The sequence below is a fragment of the Telmatherina bonti genome (genome assembly GCF_933228915.1).
Source record: "Telmatherina bonti genome assembly, chromosome: 3".
NCBI classification, from domain to species: Eukaryota; Metazoa; Chordata; class Actinopteri; order Atheriniformes; family Telmatherinidae; genus Telmatherina; species Telmatherina bonti.
Window position 1 is genome coordinate 24595541 of NC_136621.1, and position 14332 is coordinate 24609872.

The 14332-nt window shown below is 38.4% G+C and overlaps 1 protein-coding gene across 1 annotated transcript in view; it reads left to right on the forward strand.

Moving 5' to 3' along the window:
* LOC306772376 (noelin-2-like) overlaps window positions 1–14332 on the forward strand; it is a gene marked incomplete at both ends in the record, with an annotated part of 29674 nt that overhangs the window by 3009 nt on the left and 12333 nt on the right. Inside the window, 4 exons of the mRNA XM_079261823.1 lie at window positions 3097–3246; window positions 6753–6908; window positions 10488–10707; window positions 12764–12870. Of these exons, the coding sequence (XP_079117949.1) occupies window positions 3097–3246; window positions 6753–6908; window positions 10488–10707; window positions 12764–12870 (633 nt within the window). The remainder of the gene's footprint in view (window positions 1–3096; window positions 3247–6752; window positions 6909–10487; window positions 10708–12763; window positions 12871–14332) is intronic.

Genomic DNA, 14332 nt, shown 5'->3' on the forward strand with positions numbered 1-14332 from the left:
TTTCCTGCATACTGTTTTCTACACAGATACAGCTTAGCCCAGTTCTGCGTCTGAGTCTGACCAGAGTGGAAGGTGGAGGAGGTGTAAGCCTGACAGCAGCCAGTAGGACTGGCCTTCTGTATCAGACAGAGTGGTTGGAGGAGTCTGTAGCTGAAGCTGCTATTCAGATTGTCCAGTGTGTCATGGAGGGTGTGGGAGTTATTGTCCATGACTGTCAGCAATTTTGCAAGCATTCTGTACCCAGCATTCTGTGGTGAGCTTCATGCCAATGACAGACTTGACCTTTTTGACGAGTTTGTTCAGTCTCCAGCCATGCTTTGCTCGATGCCCACGCCCCCAGCACACCACAGCAAAGAAAATGGTGCTTGCAACAGCAAAGTGGTGAAAAAACCCAAAACAAAACACGTAGTGCATTCCACTGCAATACATTTTTGTCAACATACTCACGTGCTACATCTGTATCTGTTCCAACACCTTGACATGTCTCACTAGCATTTACTTGGTCACAACTTGTCCTGTACGACTTTTACAACTGTGGCTGCTTGTCTTCCACTCATACTTCCTACCTTTTCATACTTCCTACCTTTTTCTACTGAACTCTAAACAGTGAATGGTTAGTGTTAGGAGTTAAAGGTGGACTTAGTTATGTTGGTAATAAAACTTTCTCATCATAAGCAGCAGAGTGTCAACAGACATGGTGTTTTTTTCCAGTCTTTCTCATGAACCAAAATTAAATAATGGCTAAATTTTATTTTGAGAGGGGAAAATATTATTTTACATCTGTTTTGCCATCTTTCTATTTTCTATATATAATTCAAATCCAGTTTGCAGGGAGTTGTAGCCTATTCCTTCCACTATCAAGTGAGACGTAGAGTACACTCAAGAAAGGCTGCCAATCCATCACAGAGTCAATACAGAGACAAATAGGACACTCACCCTCTCCTAAGGTCAGTTTAGAATAATGAATTAACCTAATACAGACATACTTTTGAGCTGTGGGAAGAAGGCAGGGTACTAGAAGAAACCCACATATGCACACGGAGAACAAACAAACACCATATTGGGGGTGCCACAGTTCGATCCATGAACTGTCTTCCTGTGAGCTGATGATGATGACCGCCACACCACATGCAGTGCTCATTCTGCCACTTAAACTGAAAAAAGAAAATCAGCAACAAGACAATTACCAATAAAGCAACCACACCATTATTTTTTTTTTTATCTAATGCTAGTACTCTGCAGGCAAAGTGGCCTTTGCATGTGTACTTTATACTTAAAAAAAAACAAATTTCTTTATTTTATATTTTATATCTCAGACAATCATGCTGCAGCCTTTTTCATATATGGATCCTTCTTAATCAGTGCAGCAAAGATAATACTGTTAACCAACTGCTGTTCCTCTTTGAGCAAAGGCGATGAAACATTTCTATATGAAAAATTAATGAATAAGTCAACATCTGGCAGAAATGCAATCACATTTACATTAACCTGGAGTTGTGTTTCTGGTCTCCTTGTGCCAGGATAATGTCTCAGCAAAATCTTTCAAAAATGTCTCTCGAACATTTTATAGATAAATCTGGGTTGTTGGCAGCTTTCAGTCTGACATTTTGTTTCCGGCAAAGCATTTTTACTATGAGTGCAATAAATATAGGACGGGAAAATCAGAACAAGAAGTTGTAAACCTGTGAGGAATTATTTTCTGTGGTTTGCTGTGAGCGAGCTTATTGTCATGTAGGTAATCATTTGGCTCATTGGGCAAAAAGAAAGTGAAATAAAAAAATGTCTAATGTTATGGTTCAAAGAAGTTAATATCATGTTGAAACATGGACAAGAAATATGATTGAAATGCTAACAATCAGTGCTGAGTCTTATTTATCTGCTAGCTTGGACTGTGTAGCTCATTAGAAACAGAGGATTCTTTGCCAGTGAGAATCGCAGCTGCATCTATGGAGGCAGTGGAAGCTCTCCAGTTGCTCTGCTCACTTTCCTGGACACAGACATGTAGAAGATGCCACAACTTTTATCTGCAAGTGAGTCATGTACAGTTCTGACAGGGATGCCTCTGATGCAGTCAAGTAAAATAAAGTGCAGAGAACATGCTCTCTCCTTTCTACAAACATAAATGGACACTTAAATCTGCATTCTGTGTGGTTTATAGTTCCTGCTGGGTGGTATTAGACAAAAAGCTTTTAAAAGGAAAATATTTGTTCACAGGAAAGACTTCAGCCTGAGCCGACTGTTGATGCTGAGATTCGGAAAAATGAAAAAAAAGAGAAGAAAAAAACAAACAAACAAAAAAATAAAACTGCAGAAACTTCAAAGACCATAAAACTGGGGTTTACCAGAGCCTGCATTCTTCAAAGCATCCTTTACTGCAACTGTGATGTTAAATGCCCATATTTCTTTATTCTTACCAGTATATCAAATATGACAATTTCATGGGTTTATTTCTGGTTACTAATGTTCAGCATGTCTTCTTTTTTAGGGTCACATGCCATGCAGTATATAGGAGACAAGATTTCTGTGTAGCTGGAGGGGAAGCAACTTCTGAAGGAAGTGATTCAGGGCAAAATAATTCATAATGCCCCCATCTGTGTTGAAGGAACCTGTGCTGTCTGCATCATGGAGATACATACGATGAATGTGCAGCCACAGAGAGCAATATTTCTCAAATCTGGGCCATAATGAATGACAGCAAAGAAATTCTATAGATTTTCTTTTATTTATTTATTTTTTTTTAGAACTAAGGTGAACTAAATTTAGAAAAAAAAGTATAAACAATGACCATCAATATCCTGGTTAAATAGTCCAGCAGATAAGTATACAGACAGATAAAGCTAGTAGATGAATTATATATATGTATCTTTATTTCTCCGAAACTTAAAGGAAGGAAAGTCTAAAATGCTGAAATGTATCTAAAATATCTTGAATGGGTGACAATAAGTAGGTGAATAAGCTGTTGGGGGGGGGGGAAGCACAACATGTGATTTTATTTTGGGCTTCCTTTGCTTTTGCTTATCCTCTGTACTGTTGAAAACGCAGCTGACATGTTCTACCTGCAGTGACTTCATTAACACCGTGCCTGTTTGTGTGCAGGGTTTGTACCCCGGCTCGGAGGAAGGCTGGCAGGTGTACAGCATGGCCTCAGATCCCGACGGCAGGTGTGTGTGCACCGTCGTCGCTCCTGCCCAAAACCTATGCAAACGAGACCCTCGGAACCGACAACTTCGCCTGCTGACTGAACAGGTGGGTGTCTGCTTTATGTGGGAGTCTGCTTCTTGACTTCATCCCTGCTTGTTTCATTGGTCAGCATTGCAATTCAGCACAGGGGAGAGGCAGCATACTGGAATGAAATATTCCAGCCTGTCTCTTTTCTTTGACACTTGCAGAACCTTCCTCCCCCACATACACAAACACACACACACACACACACAAACACACACAAACGTTCAAGTTTCACTGGCAGATGTATCCCTGATACATCAGTGGCTGAATTCTCTACAGACTGCCAGTCATTCAACGTGCCAGAGGAGTTTAAACTCAAAGCAAACCCTGACAGATGGATGGAAAAGAAACAGTTTGTCTTATACTGCAGGGTGAAGCTCAGTAAAGGATCATGTGTACCTGTTTCTATATGAAAGTGTGTGCACATACGTGTTTATAGGAGGGTATGAATCTGACTGCATAAGCACATTTCTCTCAATGTATAACCCAAGAGAGGAATAAAAATGATTTGTGACTGAGACTGATGAATTATTGAACACCATCAGGCCAGCAAACATTTCTCAAAGCAGCACTGCTGTGAGGATCACACACCAGGATATAAGCATGCTGTATTTCCCCCAAAGCAAGAGTGAGCCACGGCACACCAAGAGGAACATCACAATGGTTGTAACTCTTTTAGTTGTTCCCTGCTTATGATACACCCTGTTCTCTGTTCTCGCAGTGAGAAATTAAAGAAGGATGATAACATATCAGAAATAACTTTCTCTCTCCTCACTCTGTTGCTGTCAGGAAGCGTTTGTATTCATGAATCTCAATTAGCTCAGCATGTCTCCCTCGAAGTGACACGGAGATCCTATGGCGTGCAGGGATGCATACGTCTGCATGTTTGTATGTGTTTGTGGATTTTTTTTATGTGTATTGTGTTATGATTTTTCTACTCATCTCTGGCCTGCACAGCATAACGTACACCATGAGATGAGTGGGAGGATTTGTTTGTTTGTTTTCGTATCACTCCTGGATATCTGGGTCATTATTCATAATGGCTGGTTTTTCACACTTTTCTTTTTCTTTTTGTATCAAAAGAGATTTGATGTAGGCTACCCATTTGCAACCCAGAATGGTTAATGATTAGCAGTGTGGGTGTGTTTGTTTATTTTAAGAGCAACGTATCATGTTTAACTGGATCAGATAAGACACTGCTTCAAAGAAAAATATAATAAGGACATCTTTGCATCTTTTTGTTTAAACGTGCAAAGAATATTTAATCTGGAAGTTAAAATGTTTCTAATGTACAAACATATTTTCAGCTCCTTATTTTCAGCAATCAGTTGTGTGTGTCTCTGCTGCTTCTTTTCCAAAAGGAGAAAGGGATTTTGTTGGTGGTGCTCATAGCTTTAAAAAAAAAAAAAAGTCCATTTAAAAAATTCAGCAGCAGTGTCTTTGCTTGAATCAGTGTCTCACTTATTTTGGATCATCTACAGTTCTCACATCATACTGTTTGATTGAGGACATCAAGAAATAAAAAATGATAATGCCATAGAAACAGTAGGTATGATAAATGAAAAAGGATCAGTCTGCTGGAAAGGGAAAGATTTGTCGAATACAGCTTAATTTTTCTTTGAAAATGTAAAGTTGGTGGTTTTTTTCCATATAAGGACACAGCCTTAAATAAATCTCAACCTCCTGTATTTTTTTTAATGAAATTCTCACAATAGCACCATTTAAACTCATCAGCAGATTAGGTGACAGCTGGTAACATTTAGCTTTTGATTCCAATGGGAATCAAACACACGCAGTCCTCGATAGACTCTAAATTGATTGTAGAAATTTATCGCTTCTGACTTCCATCTGCATGAGCAAACTCTGCAAAGTTAGGCAGATTTCTATTGTTCTTTACAAAATCACGTGTTGACCACTGTATTCTGCATTGAGGCACTGAAACTGACAGCAATAACTTGACATTTAATAGAATCAGTCAGCCAAGTTTATCGGACTGCAGCACCATACTCTCTATCCTGATTTGTTGGACTGACACTTATGGTTCAGCCAAAATGAATAAAGTGCATGACCAATCTCTGAAAGTCGTGCTCATCAAAAACCCTGGTTCTGCACTATTTTCAAGATACAGTGTAATTCCATCCTTATCTACATCATAGTTACAGGCTTGCACGGGAGCTAATCACTGAAAACAAAGCACATGGACATGATTTTATAGATTTATGATCAATCAATGTGATAATAGTTGGTTTTGTGTTTTGTATTTGTGTCATGTTTAGTTCTGGTTTCCTCATTTTTTATGTATTTTTACACTAAACCTGTTTCTCGTGAGTGTTCTTCAGTTTATTTATGTCTCCCCATTTCAGTTCCTCTTTGCTAATTGTTAAATCACGTCATGTCTTGTCTTGTCATGTTTTCTGAGTTTGTGTGCACTTCTTATTAAACAGTATTCCTGCCTTCTCGCTGCCTCTAGAGCTTAAAATTAGGTTCACAACCGCCACATACCCTGAAAAGTTTATTTAGTTGGAATATAACTAAATGGCTTTGTATTATATTTTTGCTGTACGTATTTATTAATTTATTTTCATCATCCTTTATTGGTTCTTTTATGCCATCATGCAGCTGTCACTATTGCAGGTACATGACAGCATTTAAGATTGGATAGGCTCTGTATTTATACATTTATTCCATGTGCTTTACCCAGTGCATGCAACCTATGAGAGAGCATAGTTTATGACACACCTGTGCTCTGTTGTGAAGTTCTAATCAATGTAATATAAGTGTGTCCAACACAGGGGACTAAGGATTTGAAATATGAAGCTTAATTTCCATGTTCACAGACATATTTCCTTTTTTCTTGGCTGAAATATTCCCCTTATAATAATGAATTAAAAGATTAAAAAAGATCTTTGCCCCATCAAGTTATTAATTGTGGTAGCCAGGAACTGAAGAATAACCATGAGGCCATGACTCAGTCCAGATCCACTAACTAATGTTCATATATTTAAACTTCTGCTAAGTGAATGAGGCACTATAGTATACCAATACCAGTACTCTTATAGTTGTTGCTTTTTAAGCTTGGCTCTTAAAACATTGTGTCATTGTTTTGTCATTCTCACTCAGACTTTGACAAATCTCTCATTTCTTACTGGACTAGGGTGTAAGAGACTGAAACCCAGACGGTAATCTGTAGCTAAACAGTGGTTGAATATTTTAAGTTGCAGTTGTGAAAAGATTTGTCACAGGAATTCAGAGATTCAAAAACCAAACACCACAAATGATCAAGAACCAGTTCCTCATTAGCCATGTTTGATTTGTGTAGGAAATAAGAAGTGTTAAGAAACAACAGGTGCAAACCAAACAGTTTAAACCTGTTCTAAACATTTCTGGCAACATCTAAACCAGCAATAATTACTAATAACCATCAGGGTGTGTGTGTGTGTGTGTGTGTGTGTGTGTGTGTGTGTGTGTGTGTGTGTGTGTGTGTGTGTGTGTGTGTGTGTGTGTGTGGTATGTTATGTGTGTGTCAGGTTCAGAATGTGAGTCAGTCCATGGAGGTGGTAGACCTGCGGACATCCAGAGACCTGCAGTACGTTCGAGATTCTGAGCCACTGCTGAGAGGGGTGGATGGACGTTTACACACTTATGTGGCCAGTCCCCGCACTCTGACAGCTAAAGGCCTCCAGGTACAAACGCACACTCACAATTTAAGCACACACTCACACAGAGTAAGGCACTCTGGCGCTCACAAAGAAATCCAGTCGCTTCAGGGAACACGTAACCTTTGGTGTGAAAACATTGATTTCACGCATGCCAAGTTGAAGTTTCCTGCCTGCTGTCAGACATGCGTGCATCTTTAATCAAGGAGACAAAATTTGTCTTGAAGCTGTCAATTTCCCTCGCCTCATGTCCACTGTGTAAAGGTGTCACAGAGCATTGTAATGGGGGTGACTGCAAAACTGTTGCATTGCTGCAGACTGCTTCAAGCTGCTTTAAAAAAAATCTCTCCCAAGACATTAGAAAACATTAATATTAATATTTACATTTAAATGAAATTGACACAGAAGCACAGAACATTGATGCCATGCAGTTAATTCCCTTGCTGATGTTTGGAAGTTGGAGTGACAATGAACAGAAATTGAATTATTTCTCTGCATGAGTACTACGTTTTCATGGCAGAAATCTAAATGCACACTGCTTCTTAAATTAGGAGTACTAATCTCATCAGTCATGATGCTTTCTGCCATCAGCCATATCTGTGCCAACAAGAAAATGGTACTTGAAGATTTAAAATTGCAATGTCATAAGAGAATGAGAAGCCCTGGATCTGACTAATCAAAGTTAAATGATTTAAATGGTTAAAACTGCTGTGAAACTGCTGCTTTAATGTCTGCAGTTGTCAGCTTAGCGCTCCTTGTGACACTACAAGGAAAAAAGAAGGAAACTACATTAGCTACAATCATTTTAGTGCAAAAACAACAAATCTTTGTAGTTTACAATAAATATATGTGCATATGTCGTTCATTCATTCATTCATTCATTCATTCATTCATTCATTCATTTTCTATACAACTTAGCAATTAGCAGGCAAGAAGCAGAGTACACACTGGACAGGTCCCAGTCCATCACAAGGCCAACACGGAGTGAAAAACAACAGCTCACGCTCTTATTTACTCTTATGTCTCCCATGCATGCAAACTCTGCACAGAAAGGCCACTGTACGAACTTAGTCCCAGCTGATGCTCTAACTAGTGACTTTATATATGTGTGTGTGTGTGTGTGTGTGTGTATCATACATACATTGTGTGGATATGTTACACACATTTTAAGTACATACATTACATCCTATCTGTAAATGGGGGCCTTTCCACCACATAGAAAGCCAAACTTTGTAAATGTATAATGCGAGCCCCATAAAAATGTCCCCATGAACAGAATAATACACAAAGAAAAAAGAGTAACCCTCACTTCCCGAAATAGAGCATATTCCTGCCTTCCCATAAATCAATTCTGCCTTTCATCTCTTCCCAAGCATCTTCTTAACAACTTGGGGGTCTGTTTTTATATAGTTACTTTATGCACTGTGTGTGTTTGTGTGTATGTGCTTGTTGCTCCTTGGGGGGTTTCACAGTCATAAGCTTTTGCACTGAGAGGCAGAGCTCTTGAATATTTATGTACAACTACAGTAAGTTTATCAATAACTAAACAGCATTTATATCCCACAGTGGAAGGCAATGAGGGGGGTGGTGAGCTGGAGGTTAAATAGAAAGATAAATGGATATGAGAGAAAAGAGGGAGAAATAGAAAGTAAAAGGTGGCTTATTGTATGTGAAAGTGACGTGTGGGAAGGATGGATGTTGCCTCAAGTCAAGGGTTGAGGTTAGACAGAAAGAGGAGGGAAGTGATAGAGTGGTATGGGAAAGAAAGATGAGAGGAATTAAAATGACAGAGGAAACAACGCTGAAGGGGGGATTAACCAAGCAATCTGTTTACCATCTAACTTTGCAGCACTTTTTTTTTTAGTCTAGGTTTGTTCAAACAAATATTTTATGAATCTGTGATTAATGAAATGAGAATAATGTAATAAAGGTTAATCAGATTAAATTTATGTATAATTACCAGGAATTCTTTTTCTGGACTGCTAAGACAGAAAATTGATGCTGAAGTGGTTTTGAAAAGTTGTAATGCCATTTGGACAAGTACTCAGTCCTGATTTTATCACAGCAGGATAGGAATTAAACACTTCAAGTGTCTGACTGATTGCCAAGCCTCTTTCCTGGATATGTTGTGTATGTGTGTGTCTGCAGGGATGTTTGATGTTCTGAGAAGATGATGTCTTTTTTGTCTTTGGTTTGACAATTCTTATGAAATCCTTTCTTCCTCTGAATTAAATCCAAGTGTTTCCTTTACAAAACTAAATGTCTTGAAAACACTTGATGGTGGAAATCGTCCAGACAGATACAGATTTTACTGCAACATACTTTTACTTATTTATCTTTATGTGCATATTTATCCTCATTGGTCGGATTGGAAGAAAAAAAATCATTCCATGGATTATTAAGGGTAAATTATACCAATTTTTAAAAAAAAAAAATCATACGTTCATGTTTTGTATTTGTTATCTGGGTCAGAGCACCAACAAACTGCAAACCAGCTCAGACTTACTCTCCTACAATGCATCTTCCATCAGCTCCTGTGGGGACTGTGGAGTGATCCCAGGCCAGATGGAATGCTCCCTCTAGCATGTTTTGGGGGGGCTTTCCATTTGGTAAATGAAGTTATTTTTTCTTTTTTTTACTTCCACTGTCGCTTGCATTTCCTCCTCTTGTCTCTGCTCATCCCAAAGGAGAAGCTTAGAGGTGTGAGGATGGAGGCAGCAATTAATCGTGACTCACAGCATCTCAGCTGCCAAATGTGTGGAAAACAAATACATCTTCAGCCAAAAAGAAGAAAAGAGTACTGGGCAATGTGAGCAAAATAAAGATGTTGCAAACCAAACTGTGTTAGATTGAGCCTTTCCATTTTTAGCTTCAAAATAGTGTTTGCTATGAATTTTTCAGTGTGTGAATCTGGGTTTGTTTAACATTTCTCTTCACTAAGTGTCAGACACTACATTAGCACATAAATAGAATCAAATTGACAGATAATGCAATGTAGTTATAGCTAAAGTGACATTTTCTTTATCTAATGTTCTGTAATTGAGGTGAGATGTGGGGATTAAATAGATTTCTCCTCAAATCAAAAGAAATTTTTTAATATTTCAAAATGCATCCATTATTTCTCTGTTTTATGGATTCTAAAACTTTTAATAGGAAAAAAAAACAATCTTGGGAGCTGGTATATAACAGGACACTGCACATTACCGGCCACCACTACATATATTTTCAATGCATCCAAACAACCTTAGAGTGAAACCATGTTACAGCCCAGAGAGCTAAAATTCTGTACTGAACTGCGTGATCCCAGAGCTCTACCCTCTTCTATTCTTGCTTGACTAATTTTGAGTTTGCTGGGTCCAGAATGGGAAAGTAAGGGTGGCAGGAAGCATAATTAGCTGCATGAGAAAAAGCTTTGAATCTGGGCTCTACTCCCAGTCAAACAAGCTGGGATGATTGTCACTCTCAGAAGGCATCTTGGCTAGAAGCATAAATTGCTACAAATGAAATGCAAAGGAAAGGTACTGCAGACAGTTTCTCAGATTTAACGACGCCGCTGCTGACCTTTTCTCTAGCTTGTCTTACCTCCAATCTCTCATGCACCCACAGGAGTTAAAGGGCCAGATGTCTCAGCTACGGCCACTCTTGTCAGTGATGCAGCAGTACAGATTGGACCTGCAGACACTGGCCACCTTGAGAATGGAGCTGCTCAACCTATCCATCATCCTGACAGCCATTCAGGAGGAGATTGGTGCATATGACTACGAGGAGCTTCAGCAGAGAGTGTTACTGCTGGAGACCAGGCTACACAGCTGCATGAACAAACTGGGTATGTGTTAAAGGGACAGTAATATTATATATAACTAAACATTGAATATTTACAGTTTTGATAATTAATTAAGTATTCTGTAAAATGTTCATATAAGTCCAAAATAACCCCAAAAAACCGGGCATTTTTAACAGCTATATTTTTAAAAGAGTGGAGCAAACAAAGACCTAGGCTAGAACAGCAGACCTTGGAGGTGCAAGGGAAACATGTTTGGCATAAACAGTTTGGATGTCTAGGTCTGGGCTGTAACAATTTAAGTGGCTCGTTCTTATTTCTTCTTTTTTGACGGGACTGAGAACATTAAAATTGCACAAAGAAAAGCTCAACCAAGTGCAGTTGTGTTAACTTCTTATGGGCAGTCAGTATGTTATCTGCATCAGACAGCAGTCAGAGCGCTCTCAGTTTGAATAAATTTTGATGGGAGGAGAGCTAGTTTAGAGCTACTAACAATGGCACCACTTTTACATTGGCTATATTTGCTTTGGCATTATGTTGTCAACTGGACAATATCTTTGTTGATGTGTGTTATTGCATGAATAGTGTTTGTTCAATGTACGAATCAGGATTTGTGTCAGGCCTTTTGGATTAGATGTTGCTGAGCATTGTTTTTTTTCGGTTTAAAATAACGTACAAGTTTGGACTTTTCAAGTTTTTTCTTCTTACTGGTTACTGGTAGTTTGTATGTTGGGATAAGAACGGCAGAATATTACGATACAGCTGGTCAGCGACAGGAGATATTGTTCCTCCACTGTGCGGGCAAAGGTGGTCCTTAGGCTGAGGAAATAAGGAATGTCTTATGTAAAAGTGTTATAGTAGAAAATTAGTTATTTTTAGCTTATGGTCAAAGTGCCAGACTTTTAAAAAGTGTTTCATCGATATTCCTTCTCGATAATACAAATTAAGGGGCTCTCGGACCACTGTCTACTGCAGATGATAAATGGACTACTGACAAATACTGCATAGAAGCCCACTTAAAAAAATCCCAAAACAAAACAACAACAATAAACAACCTAATAAATTTTCACTTTAACCTTGGAACTAAAGCGTCAACATTTCTTACGTCACCACCATGGATGTTGGTTTCGACAGTGCACTTTAATCTCATCACATGGCAGAGGGATTATGAAAATGGCGTGTAATTTTGTAGAGATTTAATTAATGATATGGCTAAATGCTGGATTAAAAGAATAGTTTGAACTTTGGAGAAGCTCTTTTCCTTATGCTTGCGCAACACATACACAAACCTGAAAAACAGCTCTGTCAAAACGTTCTAAAAAAACCTGCTTTTGCCAAGGAAGGTTGCTGGCAGTCGCTTTATATTTCCTGTATATATTTACTGGAATGAAAGTGGTATTGGATTTTCTTCCTTATTTTTATCTGAGTCATCAACAGATAGCAAAAACCAAGATGTCAAACAACTCCTTTTTTGTAAACGACAGTGCTCTAACTCTAAAAGGTCAACAAACTAACTTAGTGTCATTTAAGCACTTTTTCAAGAAAAGTGAAAAGTCAGAATAAACTCAGTCTTTGAAAAGAAAACATGCATTATGTTGCGGGAGACCTTTTAAATAACATTTTAACATTTTAACATAAAAAAACATTTTAACCTTGCTACTGCAGTGAAAATCAGTCTTTTAAATTAATATATTGTAACTGTTGTGGAGCCAAGATGATGGAAAGCCTTTTCAAATTCTTTTCAAACCAACAGTGTGTATTTTTTACAGAGAGGTGTTTGGTATTACTTTAAGGTCACAGTTAAGTTGATTGAACAGCGCTTTAACATTATGAAGCTATAAAAACTCTGCCAAGGTTGCAAAGAATTTAAAAGAGCTTTAAAATGAAGATTTTACTGGAGCTCTTTCTGCAAACTTTCCTCAGACTTTCATGCTTTTCTTTTGTAACATCTGGTGGGAGGCGATGGCTACTTCCAAATTAGTGTTGCCAAGTGTCCCTGAGAGCAAACATTATTTTCTCCAACACTGGAGCTTCATTTTTGTTATCTTGTCCTTATTCTTACTGTACATGTAAACTTCACTTTTGTGGGGTCTGTTTCTAGGTTGTGGCCGTCTGACTGCAGTTAGCAACCCGATCACCGTAAGAGCATCAGGGTCTCGTTTTGGATCTTGGATGACCGATGCCATGATTCCCAGCTCAGACAGCAGGGTAAGTGAACAATGTATACTTGTTTTTCACAAGGATCACTTTAGTTTGGATCTTGTCAAGGAAATTTGAACCCACTCATACTTGATCTTGGGCCTATCCCTCTGCTGGTCATTCTTACTAATAGAGTAGCTGCTTGTTTCTTCTCTCTCAAGGGAGATGGTTGTCATTTCAGTTTTTGCAGTGTATTGTGTTTTATTTAGTTACTTTGTAAAAAAAAAAATGAAAAAAAGCAGCTTCAAAGTTAGGGTGAAGATAGTTAAAGTCTACAATCTTACATTTGTGTTTAGTGTTGTAGTGAGAACAGAAAGGCTGGAGGTTTTAGATGAGCTTCTTCACAGAATACGTGTAAATATATTCCTATCTACTACTACTGTTCTGGTGTTACTTATCTTGGTGAGACACAAGTCACATCACATTTTATTTCAAGAGACAGTTCCCATGAAGGGAATAATTTGAATTAAGTCAGAAATTTGAATAAATTTGATTGGTGTGATGGCCTGCCATCTCAGTTTGTTTGTATTAGGTGTGATTAGGAGAGAATGTAATGCACCTGCAGAGGTGGGAGTGGCTTAACTTATAAAGCCTGCTTTTGCCAGACTCACTCCCTGGGTTTTTCTCCTCTGGCTGGGCAGCATTTTCTCTTACCATCACAGTAATTATAATTTGTTAAGCTTTGGGTTGCATTTTTGAACAGCATTGCACACATGTTCACACAACCATTCACAGCATTTCACTACTGATATTTTACACACTCAGACCCCATTATGAGTTTGTTTTGAATAAGTTCGGTAAATAAAGAGAATGGGAATACTTCATCCTGTATTTGACTCCCTCTTTTGTTACCACTGTGAGCCCAGTTGGTAACTTTATTAATGCTGCATCAATCCACAGCAATGATCTCAAGGTACCTTAGATCCCATCTATCTAATTTAGTCCAATTAATTCAGCTTGGCCTTAGCACATTTTATTTCACTGTGAAAATATCTATTTCTAAAACACTACTTTGTAGATAAATAACTATCCCAGGTTTATGTTAAATTTGGAGTAAATAAATGTGTTATCCAGCAACCTCAGAACAGATGGAAACAGGTTTGCAAGGGATTGTATGCACATGATAAGTATAGTGTACATGGTGACAAGGTTGCCATGTGCAATCATATTTTTCCTGATTTATCTGTTTAGTCTCATTCAGTCTTATTTCTAACATGACTCCTGTGTGCACCTGTCTTTACTCTGTATAAGTGTCACCCATTTCCAGCACACAGACACAAGCTAACACTATTCAGGGAGTGCACATTAGGCTAGTTGTCAAGGCGACTATCTTCCAGTTGCCAGATGTGATTTATATCGCCATGGTGACCCTTGCCTGTTTCCTATTAGAGCTTCTCCTCAGCTATGAGAAGGAGCTATGTACAGCAATGGTATACCAGTTATTGGATGCTCTTTCCCAGTTGTTGTTGCA